At 36.2% G+C, this 20,323-nt stretch overlaps 1 protein-coding gene across 2 annotated transcripts in view; it reads left to right on the top strand.

The window, feature by feature from the left end:
- P5CR (pyrroline-5- carboxylate (P5C) reductase) overlaps positions 1 to 19,126 on the top strand; it is an 84,498-nt gene extending 65,372 nt beyond the window's left edge. The window contains exons 3-7 of one of the 2 annotated variants that reach the window (XM_089801417.1): positions 5,649 to 5,721; positions 17,031 to 17,151; positions 17,750 to 17,855; positions 18,020 to 18,098; positions 18,346 to 18,602. In XM_089801417.1, coding sequence (XP_089657543.1) covers positions 5,649 to 5,721; positions 17,031 to 17,151; positions 17,750 to 17,855; positions 18,020 to 18,098; positions 18,346 to 18,455 — 489 coding nt within the window. In that variant the 3' untranslated portion in view covers positions 18,456 to 18,602. Of the gene's footprint in view, positions 1 to 5,648; positions 5,722 to 17,030; positions 17,152 to 17,749; positions 17,856 to 18,019; positions 18,099 to 18,345; positions 18,603 to 18,932 lie in introns of those variants that run through there. The other variant, XM_089801418.1, reaches the window with a different exon arrangement.
- Positions 19,127 to 20,323: the final 1,197 nt, after the last annotated feature.

Raw genomic sequence — 20,323 nt, forward strand, 5'->3', positions numbered from 1 at the left:
GGTTTAGGACCCATACCTGAAGTCAATGGTAGGTGGTGCCCTCATGCCCAATTCCCTTTCTGCCAATACTTAACCCCTTTTGCCGCATTCCTGCAAGAGAAATTTATCACGACAGTAAGATATTTTTCATCATCCAAAATTGTCGTGTCCCAAAATTAACTACTCAAATACCACATAGTTTTTTTTTTGAAACAAGAATGAGTTAGGTACTATTTTCAAACACAATTTGTATATCACCTCTATAAGCCAATGAGTCTTTTATGAACCAGAAATAAATCACAATGAACATCATATTTAACTAACATCTGAGTATTCATTTTACAGTTATTTCCATGCAACTCATATTTAGGTTTATTACTTTTATGTTTTTTTTTTCTTCTTTCAACACATCGTAAAGGTCAAATCACAAGCTTTCTCTCATATACATTTTAGATCAGTAAATCAAGATATGAACTCAATAAAAAGGTATTTCTTCCAGCAAGAGCACAAGGGAATTAAACTCAATTACAGCTAGGAATTTTCTTTAAAATTTAACATTAGAGCAAATGTATACACCACAATCTATCATATTTGCATCTATCCATTCAATGACAAAACTTACTAACCAAATAACAATTTCATAGGCTTTTAGAAATACATCAATATTTAGTTACAACATTTCAAGATTGATTTCTAAACTCATTTACCCACTGCCCGTTTCCACCCTGCCATAATGGCATCATGGGGCCTTTGAGCCCTAGCCATACCCCTGGGCAAGGGATCTCTTTGCACCAAGGAAATCAATGGTGTCTTTGTCTCTATCGGAGATCCCTTCATTTACATTAACTCAAAATTACATAATTTGCTTTATGAATAAATAAGATAACAAGGTAATGAAACACTTATCTTCCTCATAAGCTCTCCATGTATAACCCTCTTGAGAACCAGGCCTCTTCCTTCTTCATCTCCATCTCCATCTCCTTCTTCCCTTCACCATCCTACTACTCAAGCTGAAAATATTGGCTAACTCCCCTATCTCTCAAAATGGAGAAAAAAATGATTCCCCCCCTTCGAAAAATTTCTCCCAACTTAAAATCTTCTCCTTCCCTCCACATCTCTCAACCTCCTTGGAAATGATGTGAGTGGCCTTGGTTTCCTTTCCCCCACTTTCACAATACACAAGAAGATGCCTCTTGGTCTTGTTTTGGCTCCCCACTCACACCATAAACAAGAAATTCCCTTCATTACCCTTTCCTAAGATGTTCCCTATGCCAACCCTTCCAAATTCGACCAACTTGGAAAACTGAACTTTTGGGTAGTCTTCTAGGTACCTAGGGAAGATCTCTATGCTTAAAAATGACCCTAACCCCAAGGTATATCATATGGGTCTTGAAATAAGGTCCTAAACTAACACTAGGAGTCACTTAAGACCTCCTAAACCCTACTTAGGGTTTGCACACGAATTTTACAACATTTTGCCTCATTCAAAATTCTTTGACCATGGGTTTTACCTAGGAATCCTACATGGCACTATCATAAGCTTAGGTTACAATACACTCATCCTCAATAATACATGTCATCTACATCATCACACCTTACACATGGCGTCACCATGGAATTACATAAATACAATTTTCTTAATTCATGTTTGAGAAATTTCCAAGTGATCTCCTTCATGATGAATCACGTTGTAATGGGATATGGTAGGTGCACTGTCACTCCTTGCTCTTGAGTATTTCCCTGTACATATCAATTCAAACATTAGTATCTCACAAAATCTTGTACATCATCTACATTTATTCCTTAATATCTGAATGTCTATAGAAGTATCGTTCACTTTAGAATCATAATCAAAATCACATAACCTAAAGCTTAATTTCCATTTTGGTAGTCACCTCATAATGAATGTGTTTATCATTTAAACAATATATATTCCATTGAATTACTAATAATACATAATTATCAATATGAGATAAACTGAAGCAATATAAAATGGTTTTCTTTGAGATCAATCTAATCAAGATATTAACATAAATTTGGCAATCCATAAATTAGGTCTAATGCTATCAAGTCCACATAAAAACTTATCATGTTGTTAGGTAGAGAAGTTCAAATACTTGTATTCATTTGATCCATAGGTTTAAGGATTCCAACCTATTTCTCGTTCCACAGAAACATTTTCACATAGAATTCATATGGTTACATATGGTTAGTCAAAATTGTTTAATTTAGCAACAATACATGGAATTAATTATAGAAATTACTAACCAATAGTAAATGATCAATCATTTGTAGGAACGTACAACCCATATAATGTTCTCTCATGGAGATATTAATATCAGCCAATACAACCACTTCTAATTATATTGTGTTTAAGCAAAGGGTCTTACAAGTCCTTAATTGGGGGACCTTACAAAAATATCACAGCATATATTCGTATTAGTCAACCATTTCCTTTTCATATATCATTGTAATGTTTAACCAATATTCCAATTTCCCATGAAATAATAATGAATAACTAACACTTCATTTTCACATGAAATCATAACAAATAACTAATTCAACAAATCACTCAACTTTGCATGAAGCCTCAACGGCTACAAAGGGATATTTATAATTATGCCAAAAATTAGGATCTAACACTGTTATAAAGCTATACATCTTTTCATAACTAGCATTTCAAGTACCATATGTAACGCATAGTACTATATAGTATATAAAGCACCCCTACTACCCCCGTCATCGTTCCCTTGCTGTTCCTCTTCCATCCCCAAATTGGATGCCCTTGTTCCCCTATCCCCAAATCTCTTCCTGCTGTCCCCACTTCTCCCAAGACACGTCACACTAGTTCAATTTTATAATAGACAAGCTTCCCCTTCTAATTTGAAGAAAGATAAATCCTTTCATGCTATGCCATTTAGTGTTTTTTTTGAAAAAGACAATAATATGCAAACGATACAGATCCATACATATTGCATACAATATTCTCAAATTGAGGAGTTTGTTTGTTTCTCCCTCATTTTTGAAACTCAATAATGATAGACTGTTGTAAAACAACCCTATTTATGTATACTAATTATATGAAACATAAGTGATATATTCATGGTGCGAAATTTATATACCAAAGAAAAAATGTTGAGGGCAAGTTGGTGCCAGATACCAAACAAGCTAGATTTTACTTGGTGAGTTAAGTTGGTCAAAGTACCTCCAATGACACACAATTTCCAAATTGATAACCAAAATTGTAATCTGAAATCCTAGGCCTTGCTTGAAATCCTAAAAGAATGGGGTCGGGGTTATGGCATAACCAATAAAAATATTTTAGGATTGACATTATGGATAGTATAAGCTTGAACTAAAAAATCTTAAACTTGTATCTAAACAGTAAAATGCCAGTAGTCGTAATCAAGCTTGGCATCTAGGTTTAAGGTATTTTCTTTATGTCAATCATAAGGAATGTTAACTATAATGTTAAATTTTAATGTTATGGATTTTTAAACCATAATATCAAATGTAAATAGAAATTAGCCAACTTTGATTGTAAATGTGAACCCTAAACCCTAAGCATTAAACCTTAAATAAAATTTGAATTTGAAAAATATAAAAAATTAATGACAAAACCTTAGAGCCTAAACATTTGCATTAGATATAACAAACCTAATATTTAGGAACTAGAGTTCGAGTTATAAATCCGTAGGTTAGAGGGTTTAACTTTTAACATTAAAAATTGAAAAATATGATGGTTAGGGTTCAAATTCAAAACGCTCACATTTAGGGTCTAATGTGATATCCCCCATCTTTGAAAGGAAAAATAATAATTTCAATATAATGTATACATCGATTGATCCATTAATCATTGATGGTGAAGAGACAGATGGATATGTTTGATAAATTTTACCCTTACCATTGGTGATGGACAATACAAATGACATATCCCTTCTATATGTCGAGTCTTTGTTATGCAATTAATAGTAATGTTGTATTAATATTTATTTAGTTAGTCCGGTTTGTTCAATACTGATAATGTGAAGAGGTAAATAATACTAGAATTATATTTATCAACCAGTGTGATTAAGTGTAGAGGTGCCTATTTGCCCAAGTGGTTGAACTTTCCAAATGCTCAATATAAGTAGGCACTCTCATAAATATTCACGGGGTCTCAAATAGGATAAATAAGTAATAAATATAAGAACAAAAGCAATTGGCTAAGATCTTAGTTCATCAGTAGTAAAGCAATAAACAACCATTGGTATTATTAGACATGCTACAGCATCCTGTAAATTCTAATGAATCATTACCTACCATAGATAAGGAACATACATAAGTATTCAGATAGGCATAAAATCATATTCAGACTTCCTACTATTTCTGTGTGAGAAGAAAAGGGTTGTAATGTTTCCAAGGACGGGCTTGTCTAAATCCAATCAATAGTGTTACTCTCAAGACAGGGTAGGGGTTAGTGTCCTAGAATCCTTGAAGGCAAGTCCCAAGATAGGATACTGTCTTGGACCTGTAAAATTTAACAGAGCCTATTGTAATTGGTCTCTAGGCACTTGAGTTACATTCCTAATCCTTCATCAAATTGAAGTAGTAACAAGGTTAGGATGAATGCATGTAGATAATTTAATTTAATGAGGTAAATGAATGATTTCTTTTATTTTGAATGTCTTAGACTGAATCATTATATTTTATTCATATAGCTTAGGACATATATATTAAAATAGGGTTAAATTGGTAATGACTTAATCTAAGCCGAATAAGGGACATTGCGTCTAAAAGAATTGATTAAAAAAGACCCCCTAGACAGACTTTATGTGAAAAAGAGGTTCAAAATGAAGAAAAGGAGATTTTATAGGTTTTAAGTTGGCTCAAAATTTGTGCCAGATTTTTCTTTCAAAATCAGTGATCCAAGCGAAATTGGATCTCCGTACTGTGCAAGTGGGGATTTCTCATGATTTTTGCTTCAGTGACTTATATTATGTCTTGTAGGGAAATGCACAATGCCTGCCAGTGACTAATATAGTTCAATGTATCATGAAATTGCATCATTGTGATAGCAACAAAAGGGAACACTTAAGACATTTTCTGCAATAGAGTACTTAGACTAGAGAAAACAAAAGTGGCAGTTAATTTAGATCCCCCAAAACGAAAGGAAGGATGGAATTGGTGTGACAAAGCTTCATATAAGAGTATGATCCCTAATAGCCCAATCAAATTGGAAAAGGCCCTTGAATAACTAGCCAAAACAAAAGTAGCAGTTAAATTTAAGTCTCCAAACTCTGAGGAACCATGGGATGTAAAAGGCAAGAACTTATAAGAATATGATCCCTTTGTGAATAATCAAATTGAAAATGTGTACTATTTGGTGTAATCTACAATTTTTTTTTCAAGTGGTTCTTATAAAATTCAACTACTTAGCTAATGCTGTTTGTAAGAGTCCTTCTAGAAGTTAAATCTATGCATTCTATTTCCTCTTTTCCAAAAGAACAAATTTTTTTTTTCAAGTGGTTCTTATAAAATTCAACTACTTAGCTAGTGCTGTTTGTAAGTCCTTCTAGAAGTTAAATTTGTGCATTCTCTTTCCTGGATTGATGTTTTATATATTCCATTGCAGTAATTTTTAGACTTTTAGACTTGTGGGAGTAACTAAACTATCCTAGTGCATGCAGGAATGGGCAGGAAATGCAAGAGTGGTCAGGGTGATGCCAAATACACCTTGTCTTGTGGGTGAAACAGCAGCAGGTGATAATTGACATATTCACTCTTGATTCTTCAAAACATCCTCCTTGATTGATGTGTGACACCTCACATTTTTAATTGAAGCCTTGTTACACTATTTGGTTTTACTTATTTTATAAATACTGTACTTGCCTCCAAAGCATGTTCTTCAGAGTATCACATGCCATGGGGGTTATAAAAGGTTAAGTTGTGTGCACCATCACAGATAATGGAGTGTCAGTCTGGTCTTTTGTCTCTACATCCAACTTACACCATATCCAGCTCCCTCATGCCCATCAGGGGTTTTTAAATGCCGAAAGGAGATATAGACATCTTTGAAGGAAGGTGCACCGGGTGGAAGTTTAAATAGAGACTGAGATGGCACTAAAATCGTCAAATATGAAGCAATTACAGTCTAGAGGGGTGTTAAAACTACCATATGGGTAATCTGCTAGTTAGGAATGGGTTCTGATATTAATTATATAAGGATTGAACTTCCATATGAAATCTAAATACCAAGTCAGCACACAGGCCACACATATGACAAAAACACACATGAAAAGACAACCATTTTGATGTGGGCGTGGGTCCCCATTTGGAATATGTGCCAATTAGGCACATGGGCCCCACTAAAGGAAGCTGGAAGGTGGAGATGGATGATCAGTTGCCAAGTGGACTGGAAAAATGTTTAATACCAACTGCCAAAAGAATACTAAGAACTAAATTATGTAAGCAACAATAATCATTCTATCAGTCTGTGGCCTTCCACATAGACAATGATGAGCCAGTTTGATCCTATGTAGGCAAGTCAGGCTGCTAGGGTTTCTACGACATTCACAATGGCAAGGTAGGGCTTTGTGGATGTAAACCAACATTGGGCTCATGGTGAGACCTCCTTGTAGGTGGGTATGGCCAGGGCAGTAATGCATTCCCACCTTTTCAGGCGCCTATGGAAAATAAGACTGGTATTTGTGACTGGGTTTCTTTGGGTAAAGGCAACATCAGGGGAAATGGACATCACATGGAACAATACTGATGCATATTTCTCTCACCATTCCTGAAGTGAAGAGCTTGCAGACATGCAAGGATGGTATTGGGGCTTATGGGTAGTGCCCCAGAAGGATGACCTTGGGTTTCTCCATTTGGGAATAGGCACGTTCCTTGACAAGAAGAGGGTTTGCAAGAGTAGGGAAGCAATACATTGCCGAAGCCATTTCAGTAGACTTTGAAGAGGATGTGGAGCGGGAAGTGGCTCACAACATAGCAGTCTTTTATGAGCATGGACTGATAGGGCATTTTTGGGGTTTGCGACTAGGTTTGACTAATTTACATAAAAAGATCACTGAGATTTGGGAGCCCATGTTGGATGGGTGTGTTACAAATTTATCCACTAGCCAGAGGGCATTTTATTGTGGTTCTTAAAAGTGTTTGGGTTAAAAACAAGATTTTGTTGGTGTTTTGAAACTACTAAGCAACAAAATACTTAATACCAAGATGATGAAGATTACAATAACCTAAGGATTAACTACTTCCTATAAATAGCTATATGTTCTTCAAATTTGGACCCAACTTCAACAAAATCGTGAAAGATTTTCTACTCTTTTGGCTCTGCAAAACCAAGGCGGGTGCACTTGAGGGATAAAAGATTCACAACTTGATGCTACATTCATATTTCACTCATTCCATGACATTTTACAACAATATTTCGTCCCTTATAGCAGATTGGTCACAATTCTTCTTAGATCTACAAACAACTCTGGGCAATAGCAGCTAACTAAGACTTAGAAATCAAGTGTAAGTAAGTGTTGACCAGCTTTGACATTCTGCAAACATTTAAAGTAAAATTGATATTGATTTTTAGATGTTTTCTTGACATCTATCTATGATCTCTCCATGTGCTAACTGAAATAGTTGATCAGTGACTCATCTATTGGGATTCAAAGTTTATCCAATTTTCTTGACCTAATTGACTGCATTAAAATCAATATAATCAGCAATTCTCTCTACAACTCATTCTTACATAAATCCTTCCTAATGCCTGGATATCTTGTCACATTAATTGAAGCATTTACTCAATTCATTGAATCAAAAGCAACAACGAATTAACATACAACTTATCCTAGTTGCATTAAACTGAACAAGCTTTACTTCTACAATCTCAAAATAACCAGTCACTAAAAATGGAGACAACATTTAGAGATGAAAGATAATGGGGACAGTTCATCTTTGGATTAATCTTCTTTGAAAATTATATAACTTTGGGTAATACTTAGAACAACTCAAGATAAGACATCGTAATCATGGACAATTAATGTATTCTCAGAATATGCAGAGAAAATTCATCAAAGAGTTGATATCAAGAAAACTGGACTGAACAAAGCTTAGTAAAACTAAAATTGTACAATGACCCAGACCCTTTCTCCAGCCTTGGAATCTCACTTATGTAGTGTGAGATGCAACAAGCTTCAGGCATTGAGAAAACTGACAGCTGTCCTTAAGACAGAAAGATATTTACATTGTTACTGTCACAAAAAAACAAAAATTGGTGCAACAAAATGTCTTTCATCATGAATATTCTTTAGTGGGGACTACTTTCTGCTGCTGAGGATTTTATGATTGGTTTCAAATTTGTTAGCATTCCCTGGATGGTGTGACTAGTGAAGTTGCACATGGTGAACTTGATTCAGATGTCTGAAGAGTTACTTCAACTTGAGAATCTCCATCCACATCATCATGCACAGTTAAAATAACAATTACACCTGTTTTTTCTGTGGCCATGTCATCATTTTGGACCACTGTGCCTGCTGCTGCAGTTAGCTGCTCTTCTTTGCCTTCTTTTGCCCGGACTGATGTGTCAATTATTTGAACTTCATCTTGATCATCATCAATTTCATCTAGTTCCAACTATTTTGCCTGGACAAAACTTGTCATCCATTTGTCAAACAATGTGTTATTTGCCCAATTAAAATGTAGAATATCATGCTGCTTCTTCATCACATACTCTCCAATTTTGTCAATCTCAGCAAAATCTTCCCTCAAAGAATAAAAGAATAATTGAACTTTTACAACTTCTTCAGTTGTAGCTGCCCACCATGCATTTCCCTTTTCATTTATGACCTTATTCATTCAAAGGCATAATAGGTCATTCAATTCCTGGACCCATTCTTCCTTATTTTTCAACTTATCCTTTTTATCTATGGCATGTGGGAAGAGTTCAAAATTAATACTCTTGTACTTGTTAAGATAACTTATGATCCCTTTTTTGCAATACAACTCTCTTATCATCAAACTCCAATATATCATTGGTTAAATCATAAGTCTTTTCTATATACTCACAGGATAAATTGATAACAGAAAAATACAGAAGAGTAACATTCTTATTCCTTCTACTCCATTTGTTGACAATTGGCTTTAGGGCATCATCATCTGCTTTCAGCTCATTCCATGTATTTACTACCTTTGCTAACTACTCATAGAAAGTTGGCCAATCAATTTTATTTACTAAATACATGATCGCTTTCCTTAGCCTATCCTCATATTGAATCTCTAACCCTACATGCAACACCCACAGTTTACTCTTTTCTTCTTCAAAATCCTTTGCAGTGTAATACTGAGGTCTTTGTGGTGTGTCTGAAATTTCAATAAGAGGAGTGAATTTAAAAGGCTCCATTGGTGGATGAGGATAAGTGATTCTAGGCCTACTAGATTGCCCTGGGTGCCCCATCAATTTTCTTTCCAGTTCAATCCTCTTTTGAACTTCTTTATTGTAGGCAACCAAAACTTTCTCATACTTATCCTGCAACTCTAACCTTTCTCTTTTATCTCTCTGAGTTGTGGGTAAGGTGAAGTTAGCTGATCCAACACCTAGCTCTGCAGCCTCTTCACTTGTAGTTTCTTCAACTCTCTTTACAATTAGATTTCCTAGCAGGCCAGTGTCATCAGGCAGGGAAGAGCTAGTTCTAGATCCTTTTCTCATTGACCAAATTACCAATGTAGCATGATCCTCACTGAATTTGGCACCTTTCATTTCTTTCTTCCCTTTTTCATCTGTACTTAATTTCTTGGTAACAAAATTAAAAACCATTGCATCTGCAATATTCCAATTGGGCAGCAACAAAACCCCAGATGATTTTATCATTTTCCTTCTTCTAGATTCAAGTTCTTAAATTCATACATCATTTCCTCCTTTATTTGGTTTTACAGATCTGCCTCCTCCATTTCAGGACGCTCTATCTTCATTTTATTACATTTCTCTTGAAAAAGTCCCATGTTTGTCCTCCAAGTAAATTGATAGAAGGCTCTGGACTTAACAAAATTATCATCAGAAATGAATTCTTGGCTGGCCTGTTCCACCACAGGGTCCAGCTCCCTACCTCTATAATCAGCAATAGTTAAATCAAGGCTTGGCACAGGAGGTTCCTGAGGATTTCCTTCTTGCAATTCTAATGTAGTAATGAAAATTCCCCCTTGGGATTCCAACTGTTCCACTTGCTCCTTAGTGAGCTGTTCATCTCCTATGTGTAATGGAGATTGAGTGGATGAATACTTCTCTGTTTGAGGCACTGGTTCCTTTTCTACCTTTTGCTATTGGGCATAGGCTCGTTAGGTCTCTCCTCTAGAATAGCATTGGTTGATCCTATTATTTGTTTTCCTTTATCTATTGTGGCCCTTTTATTCTGAATTATATTATAACCAGGTCTTTTTGGAACAAGTAATTGCCTTGATCCTATTGCAGGGGTGAAAGACAACCTTCTCATGACCTCTCGGGCCTTATTAGGAAAAGAATTAATAAAGAATAATTTCTTGTCATTCATGCCTTCCATAATCTCAGGTAAAGTAGTCATCAATTTATTCAATTTATCTGCCTCTGTTTTTGCATCATCTAGAGGCTTATGCTTATTATCAAAAAATTTAATGAATTCCAAAACCCTAGAGTAAACTCTCCATGTCTCCTTTTTGATCTCTTGCTCTTGCAAAGAGAACGCATTCCTTATTATGTCTTTTGGGAACTAGGGTTGATGCTCTTTTGAACTAGTTTTAGCCCTTCATTTGAATATATCAAGAAACCCCTCACTATCACAAAAACGGACATGGGATACAACCATTTTATACTGGTCCAAGAATTTATACAGGAACACCCAACCACCCTTAGTGATTATGAACTGGTGAGCCACAGTACAAGTAGGGAAAATCAAGCCCCTAGATCTACCAGCCAATTGTGCTTCCTCCAATCCACCTATCTACCATAGCATTTCAGCTATCCCTACCTTCAAAGGCACTTGGTAGGGCAATACATGAGGAGTCCCTTGGAAACCATAAACCCTAAAAACTGTAGAAACAAGGTAAGGTATAATATTTGCCCAGTTGTGGGGATACTTTGAAACCATAAGGATTGTCCATAGGCTTGATAAAATCCAACAATGCCTTGGGAATTCTGGGATTGTCCCTTAATATGAGGCTTCTCAACTTGGATGCAAAATACCTATCAAATCTAACAAAGCTGGCCTCCTTTGTATCCCAAGTCATATCTACACTCCATAACTAGACTGACAGAGCTTCTCCTTCATATTCTCTATTCAAAACCATCTCCTTTTCAAAGTAGGTAACCCCTTTAAATAAGAACATGTGCATCAACAATGAATAATGGTCAAATGTCTTCTCCACCTTGCTCTTTGCAATCCCATTTAATCCAATATGAATCTCCTCTCCTATATGAATCTCCTCTGCTATATAAGATGCAAAATTAAAGATAATATCCACACCAAAAGAAGAGATTTGTGTCATCATATACATGAACTTTTTTGGCATAAAATTTTGTTCATCCTCACCAAAAACCCTACACAAAGTCATGTATATATCTATGGCCCTAGTAGTGAAATATTCCTTCTTAAAAGGCTCTTTAGTTGATGCTGTAACAAAAGTCAAATTTCCAATTGTGGCCAAGTGTGCTCTTAGTGCACCTTGCCTGACCTGATCATTCTTAGACAAGTATTCCTTCTCCAATCCTGGTAGGTCAATGATCTCATGGTAATTTGTGAGTGGCTCCAAACCAAAAACCTCTTTAGCATTAATCCTTATCAGGCATTCCCCATCTACTCTTCTCACTATCCTAGCTACTGGGTCATAATTTTGGGCAATGGCTGTGAGAAGGTCTGAATCCATGAAAACCCCAGAGATCACTAGTTTACCCAAATCAAAATTCCAAATATTTCCATGGGGGGAAAACAACTTTCTTTCTGAAAACCATTTCTTAAAAAGACGCAGTCCTGTTTTGGAAGTAATAGCAACCCTAACCCAATTCCTTCTATCATATAAACCATCTGCAATCTTGAGCCTATGGTTCAGCCTATGGTTCATAGGAATTAGCTTTTTTATCTGGGCTGACTCATTTGTGGACTCAGTTAATTGTTCTAGAAAGTCATCATATATGTTTCTACTAGCATATTCTACCTTCCCCGAAAAAACTTTCTTTGGAGGCATATTTGATAAAAATGCAGAATACCAGAATGCTTTGAACTATATAATGAATTAAGAAACTTACTTGGCTCTTTGTTATCGTTTTCGAAGTTCTGCAACAAACATCATATACAGAAAGCTCTTTTGCAATTTAACCAGGCGAGAACAATTTTTCAACAGGTTCTTAGCTCTCTAAAAATTTGGAATTTGTTTGCATAGAGAAGAATTTGTGAAATCTTGCAATATATCTTTGGTTTTACTTCGCCGAGGGAGCCTTATTCTTCATAAATGGATCGTAAGAAAAATAGGGTGGCACCACCTTCTAATTTTTAAAAACAAGCCGTCGATTTTAAAAAATTCGACAATTGAGGAATAAATCATTAATGACTGAGTTTCAATCCTCTAGGTTGGCCGTCAACCCAATTAAAACTTTCCACATAGGCCTTTCCTTTCATTGTTGGCAAGTTACACTGGACCCACTGGCGCTTTTGGGCACGTGTCACGCTCTTGCTATGTCGCTAAGCATAAACATCGAGCAACTTCTCATAGCGACATAACGACCATTGCTGATGCTGCCTTGATTGGACGATGAACATTCCATGATCATTTCATTGCAAATGTGGTGAGTCCGCCTAGCTTTCCTTTGGTCACCAAGTCGCGAACAATAAGGATCGAGCAAATTTCCATAACGACATAGTGACCACCATCAATCTCGGAGAGATTTGATGACACAAATCAGCAAGTAGATTTCCCTGAGTGCAAATCCATAGTGGCATATGACATCATACCATCCTGACATGCTGACATGGCCATTTATGACTAGTAATCTTTATGGTGCCGCTTTTAAAATCAGGTCCTGTTGTATTTTCTTTTCATGGGAGGTCGCTATGTTGCAATCGGTAAAGTTCCTCCAACTTCCGGTAGCGACATAGTGATCACTGTTGATTTCAAGGGGATTTGACGGTGTGTATCAACAATACTTTCTTGTTAGAGTATATCTTTAATTGCGTTTGACACTTCTGACATTCTGACGTGTTGACGAGGCCTATTAATGGCAATAAAATCACGGCGCCCGTCTTTAGGTTTGGTCCCGCCATATTTCCTTTTTTCGTGGCAGTCGCTATGTCGCTAAGGGTAAAAACCTTGCGATTTCTCATAGCAACAATGCTACCACCGTAGATTTTGAAGAGATCTGACGGTAAAGATCATTTCGGGAGCTTTAGGGAACAAAATGAATACTCTTTTACAAGGTTCCCGGAAAGGGGTAATTTAAAATGATTTTCCCGTCCGATTATAAGGAAAAGGCATACAACCTAAGATGCTTGCTTAGGGCAACAATTTTGCAAAACACTAATCAGGGTTTTCTTAGGTTTAACAAATTTAAAAGATATCAAACCCTAATTTGCACAAAAAAACCAGGAACATTTACTATGAGACATTCAGAAAAGAAAGAAGTAAAAACATGACCAACAGATTCCATGTGATTCCTACTGGTGTTGGGAAGAGAGGTATCTGCTCATGATAAAACACTGACATCCATCTTTTTGTTTAGCCACTGATGTTTTTGACAGAATTCTGCTTTGGGTAAGATTTCCCAACTTGCATTTTTGGTTTGACTCATGCTTTGAGGTCATTGGAAATTCATTAGGCAGTTTGCTGATTATAGATGAAGGTTCCTTAAACCTGTTACATTCGACCTATACCTGCCTTCTAGTGAAGATGGATGCGTTTGTAGTCCTCCTGAAGAAATAACATTTAAAACCTCAAAGGGCTGCTGGATGCAGCCATCAGATTATGAGGGAGTTCCCTTTAGATGCTGAAGATGTTTGAAAACTGGGCATATGGCTTCTCATTATGTTAAACCAAAGAATAGTCAAGGCAGCCTCTTGGTGGATGGATATTTCCCTCTCCCACTACATGGTGGAGAACAAAGGAGAACAGAAGAAGAGTGTTGCTCAAGTTGTGAATAGGGAGATGTCACATCAACCAACCGAGGAAACGGACACAACTGATCTTTGGGCAGTGAGGAGGAGAGTAGGAATAAGAATATAGCACTTAAACTGGAGGGAAGGGAGAAGAAAAGACCATTAGGGTCTTGAGACAAGGAGAATGTTCCCTTGACAATAGGTCAAAATCAACATGGCATTTAGAAATTCAGGTATTAAGATGAAGACTCCTTGGCTGATTTGATAGAATTGCAAAATGAGGCTGCCAAGGTGGAAGATGGTTGGAAGATTGTCAAAGGGGAAAAAGTAAAGAACATGAAAAAATACTTTGATATGATCCTTCGGTCCTAGTCTAAAGGAGTATCTAAAGAAAAATCATGATTGTCACTTATTTTCATTTAAATAAGGTTTTTTGACTTAGATCTGCTAATGAATCTGGTTTCGTAGACTGTAGCCATCCCTGTACCAGGCCAGGCTTTTCCCTGTTTTATAATTAATATAAACTAAATAATTTACTGACCAAAAACAAACAGTCATTCTATCTGTCACCCGCTGCCAAAACTAACAAATAACCTGAAAGGACAAACTGACAAGGAATAGTTAGAAAACATACACCAAATTAAAGTGAAGTACAGAATTGATCTGTGTATGGACCTGAATGCTCTTGAATCACATTACTATAAAATTAATAATAACTTGAAAATGACAGAAGTTTTAATAAATCATGGTTTGTCAAAAATACATTACTATTGTAGATCTTTGATTTGTGTCATGTCCCCTTCTCAGCACTAGAGTTTGGGCGCCAATTTAATCTATCTCCACATCCAGATAGATTAATGATATTATGTAACAGGATCTTTGCCAGTCACAATGGGTATTTAATTTAATTTGCTTCAGAACTTTATTAAAGTAAGAGGAATTAAGTCATTTCAATGTTATAAAGCTATTTACTTTATAAAATGGCTTAAGTGACTACAGGACGAAAATGACTTTTTAATCCCACATTCCTTGCTTCTTGTGTTTTCCCTCACTTCGAGGCTATAAATGAAAGCTTGTATTGGGATTCACTTCATACGAGAATTTATGAGAACAAGTCATATTGTGAGTTCTGGTTGCTTAAATGTGACTGGCGTGAAACTGGAGGACGAAAACCCTCAAGTTTCTGATTCCAAAGGGAGTTGGACGTCACCCCAATCTTCCTACATTCAGTGCAATCCATGTTTGGGCAGAAATTGGCAAATAAGAAGTGCAGGAAATCAAAGTTGAAGGAGGTATGAGCTTTTATAACTGGTAAACTCAAGAGTACTGGGTTAATTTTCTTAGCATACGAATATACAGGGAGGTCAGTGGTTTTCCTTTCCAGTTCAGATCTCAACGCAGATAGCTTTGCAACAAAGTTGTTAAAGACCAAGTGTTGGCCGCTGAACATTGAGAGTGCCAGAAGGACACTTCATGGGTTTAGTGCAGTTGAACATTCCCAGTCATGGGCAGGAAATCATGATCATGGTAATCTGAAAACACGTCACGCCAGTCAGAATAGTGGAGTGGCATACTGTCCACACTAGTAAAGGGGCTTCGAACAAGGAAGCAGAACTGTGGTGAGCGGCCGTCAGCAATTTCTCATGCCTGGACAACATTCAGCAAATACAGTTCGGGTGCAAGTTGTGAGATGGGAACCATTCGAATGGAGGCATTTTAACCCAACGTGAGTTACAGGGACCTTCCCACACAGGCGTATGCGTTAAAATCAGAGGTTTATCTGTGTCATTGCGGGTGCCAGTCATCTTCATAGAGATTCAAACCTCAACTTCCATCAGCATTAAGGAAACACGGGTCTGTACATTTCAAATTCCATACAGAATTTCTTACTAGCATTTACTGTGTATTTCATGCATTAATCTGAGATATTACACCTGTATGAGACATTTTTTATTGATTGGATTATTGCCTGTTAGCAATCTGGGCGGTGTGAATGTTAGTTCCTTCATACATTGATGAATATAACAAGTAACATTTATATATTTGCTGTTGGTGAAGTCTTAAAGTGTATGGCAAGTTTTGGTGCAAGGTTTTAAATTTATTAAGGTTACTATAGAACTGTTTGACGAAATTCTTCACAGCCATACAGTCAATATTTCACTTTAATTTGAGTCTCAGGATATTACAATTTGACCTGGATTTGGGTGTGAGAAACCTTCTTCAACAACTACAGAAGTACTATGCTACCCCATGAATTGTAGCAGCAATCACTGAGACAGAAGAATATTTTTTCCTTTCATGAACGATAAATTAAATGGAAACATTGGTAATGCCTTTAAGGGTGAAACGAGTGTATTTGGCTTTGACATACACTTGTGGTATACCTATTACTATTAGGTATACAAGCAATTATAGAATATTTATATATTGAAAGCTAAAATTGGGGAATATATTACGATAGGAGAGAATGACTGATGGCATATGCCAATTAAGGGGCTTGTTTGGCAGGACGTGTCATGTCATAAAAACTAATTGGGCTTAATTTGGTCTCCAATACATAACCTGATAATATGAAGGTATGAAGCTATATGATTTCTTTAGTCTTTCCTTTCAGTAAGGTGACAGATTCGAGAGGGCACCATCTTTGAAACATTATCTTGCTGACATTTGCATCTTTTTTTTCTGCTATTGAACTTACAGATGTTTAATTATTACAAAGTACCAAATAAATCAAACACTAGCATTATTTTTTTATCATAGTACTTTCTAACAGTGATCCTATTATATGAAGATATAAGATTACTAGATAACTTGGTGGTATGACACTTTATTATATCACTGGCGTTGTATGAAGCTCTGGGCCAAACTATTGGGAATTAACTTTTGTATTTCTATTATATAAATAAATTGCAAATGGTGTTATGTTGGCTTATGTCTTTCATTTCTTTTCAGTGATGAGCTTGGGCAGCAAGGCCACTGCCGAGGATGAGAAGCTTGTGAAAACTCTGTTTGAAGCAGTTGGTAAAATTTGGTCAGTGAAAGAAAAGCTTCTTGATGCTGTCACTGGCCTCAGGTATATTATTATATTTTAGGTGGCTAACATTGCTTTAATAGAGATATAAAAATACCAAAACTAACAATGAATCATTCAGATATTTTACAAAGTTCTTCCTTTTCAGATGTGTGCCTGAGATGGATTGAGTTCTTGTAAGACTTCAGCATACAAAATGTTCAGTTATAACTTATTTTATATGGACATAAGGGTAAAAGTGTGAATCTAGTATTATTTAAAGTGTTGCTGTGAATACGTTTGTTGATTTAGATACGACATTCAAGTTCATGTTCATTTCTAATAAAGTAATTAATATTATATTAATGGTCATTTAGGTATTTAGTCTATTAGATAGTTTCTGGTTTCTCAGTTGTTTTTGAAACTTTCTCGTTGTAAATCTTTATAAGGAGACTATGACTGCATTTGTAATCACTCATTTATGAATAATGAAATATTATAACAATTTCAACTCTGTGCAGATATATCATTGTTGGCAAATATTTTTTGTCACTACTGATTTTTGCTGCAATACATGCATTTTTGTAAACCTAAGAAAAATGAATGAGGGGTAAAATTACTGGTATAATATCCTGAGTTTGGCTCTTATTGCTTTTTGCAGTGGAAGTGGGCCAGCATATGTATATCTTGCTATAGAGGCTTTGGCTGATGGAGGTGTTGCAGCAGGGCTTCCACGAGATCTTGCAGTAGCACTGGCTTCGCAGACGGTGAGTGCAACTAGATAATATCATGGGAAGCTGCAGAATTGTGCATGGTGTTTCACATTTTTTTCTGGTATTAAATGAGTTCTTTGCAGTGTGTATCTAGTTGATACTGATCTATGTCGTTTCCTATGCTCTAAAGATTCTATTTTCATGCTACATGTGTTCAGGTTTTGGGAGCTGCTAAGATGGTGAGGGACACAAAGAAAAATCCTGGCCAACTCAAGGATGAAGTGGCATCACCAGCTGGTATCTATTTGTTTCTATGACCATGATAATCCGTTACTGTTTCCTCTCTTTACACAAGGATGTTTTTTATAGTTTTCTTTTGTCCTTTGTTGCTTGGAATTTTCTTCTTCTTTCGAATCCCGCATAAGAGCAATATTTAATTATCATTTGGGATTGTGAATTTCTTTTTGCAAAGGTAGATATGTGTGCTGCATCATATGCACTTGCAGCTTGTATCATATTCATTCTGACTGTAGAGTGATTCCAGGAACAACTATAGCTGGAATTTATGAACTAGAAAAAGGTGGGTTTCGTGCTACTCTTATGAGTGCTGTAATTGCTGCAGCTAAAAGAAGTGAGGAGCTTTCAAAACAATAGCTGTACCTACGGATACTTTACATAAAATCAAGTTGTAGTGAATACAAAATAGCTTTATGGGCTGTAGATAATTTTGCTTCCTAAACAAATGGGGAAGAGATGAATCGAAATATCCAGTAATAGAAAAAGGGTTTGTTCTATATTTTCTATGGACCTTCAAGTGGTTCTTATTCATTGAAGATGAATTGCAAATAAATTGTTTCTAGTTCCCTTTCAACAATTTATCTGGACACATCAGCTATACTTTGATGAAATTAGATGTTTACTTGAAAGTTATGGTTATCAACTGATAGGATACCTAACACATGTTTGAAAATGTAACAGACAATCATAGAAGGCACAAGGAAAGTAAACCTAGATGCACATATATTCTCAGATGAATAGTTTCATGCATGCAGTTGACGCATGATAATTTTGTTGAATTATAACCATCTCTATATACTAATGCTTTGATATTTCCATATTTTAACGTTACAGGTCATGTAAGAGTTAGAATAAGCCTGTCCAAATCTTCGAAGAAATTATTTTCATCATAAACTTGGAAATTGTCAATGTGGATTAAAGATGTCTATTTTATGGACAGACAAGTGAAGGTATCTGTTGGTATCATCTCGTTTAGGGCCCGTTTGTTTGCTGGAAGTGGAATAAATACAAACTCTACCAACCTGAGATACCTGAAGATAACCATCAAACTAATGGATAAGAGGAACTCTTGAGATAATCAATAGAGCTCCACCCTGTGAGAACAACGTGGAAAGAAAACAAGTAATCAAATACATGCTGACATTCTCTTTGCCTTGTTGGAAATAATTGATTCTGTGGTCAAGGAAGAGCCCTCTCCAGTTGAATCTCTAGCTTCAGTAATGCAATCTTTTAGCTTCTGATTTTGCCCCTCTTGGTTTTGGAGGATCTCAACAACTGGCTTTGGCTTTATTGCCATTTGAGTGGGAAATTATCAAGATTTTAATGAAGCAGGATGTTTTTTCTTAAACTTTTCATGTCTTTCAATTCATGCTATGGTTCTCTTCTCTACCAGATCTTTCAAAGTCTTGCCTTCCACAATAAGTGGAAGTAGAGTTGTTTAGGACGTTCCTTGCTACAATAAAGAGACCCTCTTTGAAATCACTTCTAAAATCCCCAATCAAGACCTTTTAGGCAACAAAAGTTGGTATATGATTAAATAAGTTTTAATTAAATATTTGTACTTATGTGCAACAATTTAGTATCATCTGATATGTTTCATTCTACCTATGCTTAGATTCTTGTAGAGGTTGATGCTTCCAAAGGTCTGTCGGTGGAGGTTAAACTTTGCACTCCAAAGGGATCTTGGATTCAGACTATAGATTATGAAGGTCTTCCTTATAGATGTAGATAATGTTTCAAAACATGTCATGTGGCAGTACAGTATGACATTGAGAGAGTCAAATCTAAGAAGCTTTCTTCATAGTGGAAGGAGGCTTTTTTGGAGCACTATACAATTATTTAAAATACCTCACAAGAGGATGTGAATCCTACAAAAGGTATATAGGGAGCCACTGGATCGGTTCAGGTATTGGTTGTCCGGAATGGGGATGAGATCCCTACTGCTGATTCTATTTTGGAAAAGGCGGTGGTTGTTGATATTACTGGTTCAGAGCAGTTGGCTGTGTGCTCTGCCGATCCTACTGGGTCAGTACTTAAGGCTGCGGTGGTGTCTAGGTTTGTTGTAGCTGAACAGCTAAAAATTGATATTGTTAAATTGATATTGTTGGCTATGTCCATTATGATGCTGTTGAGGCTGCTGTAGCAGGAAGTGTCCAACAAAAAATGAAAGAGGCAGATGTTGGTTCTGTCCAATTTTTTCTTTTTTGGCTAGTGGGTCTTGTGTT

This window comes from Cupressus sempervirens, chromosome 9, assembly GCF_028749045.1.
Source record: "Cupressus sempervirens isolate cs-2001-9-10 chromosome 9, ASM2874904v1, whole genome shotgun sequence".
NCBI lineage: Eukaryota > Viridiplantae > Streptophyta > Pinopsida > Cupressales > Cupressaceae > Cupressus > Cupressus sempervirens.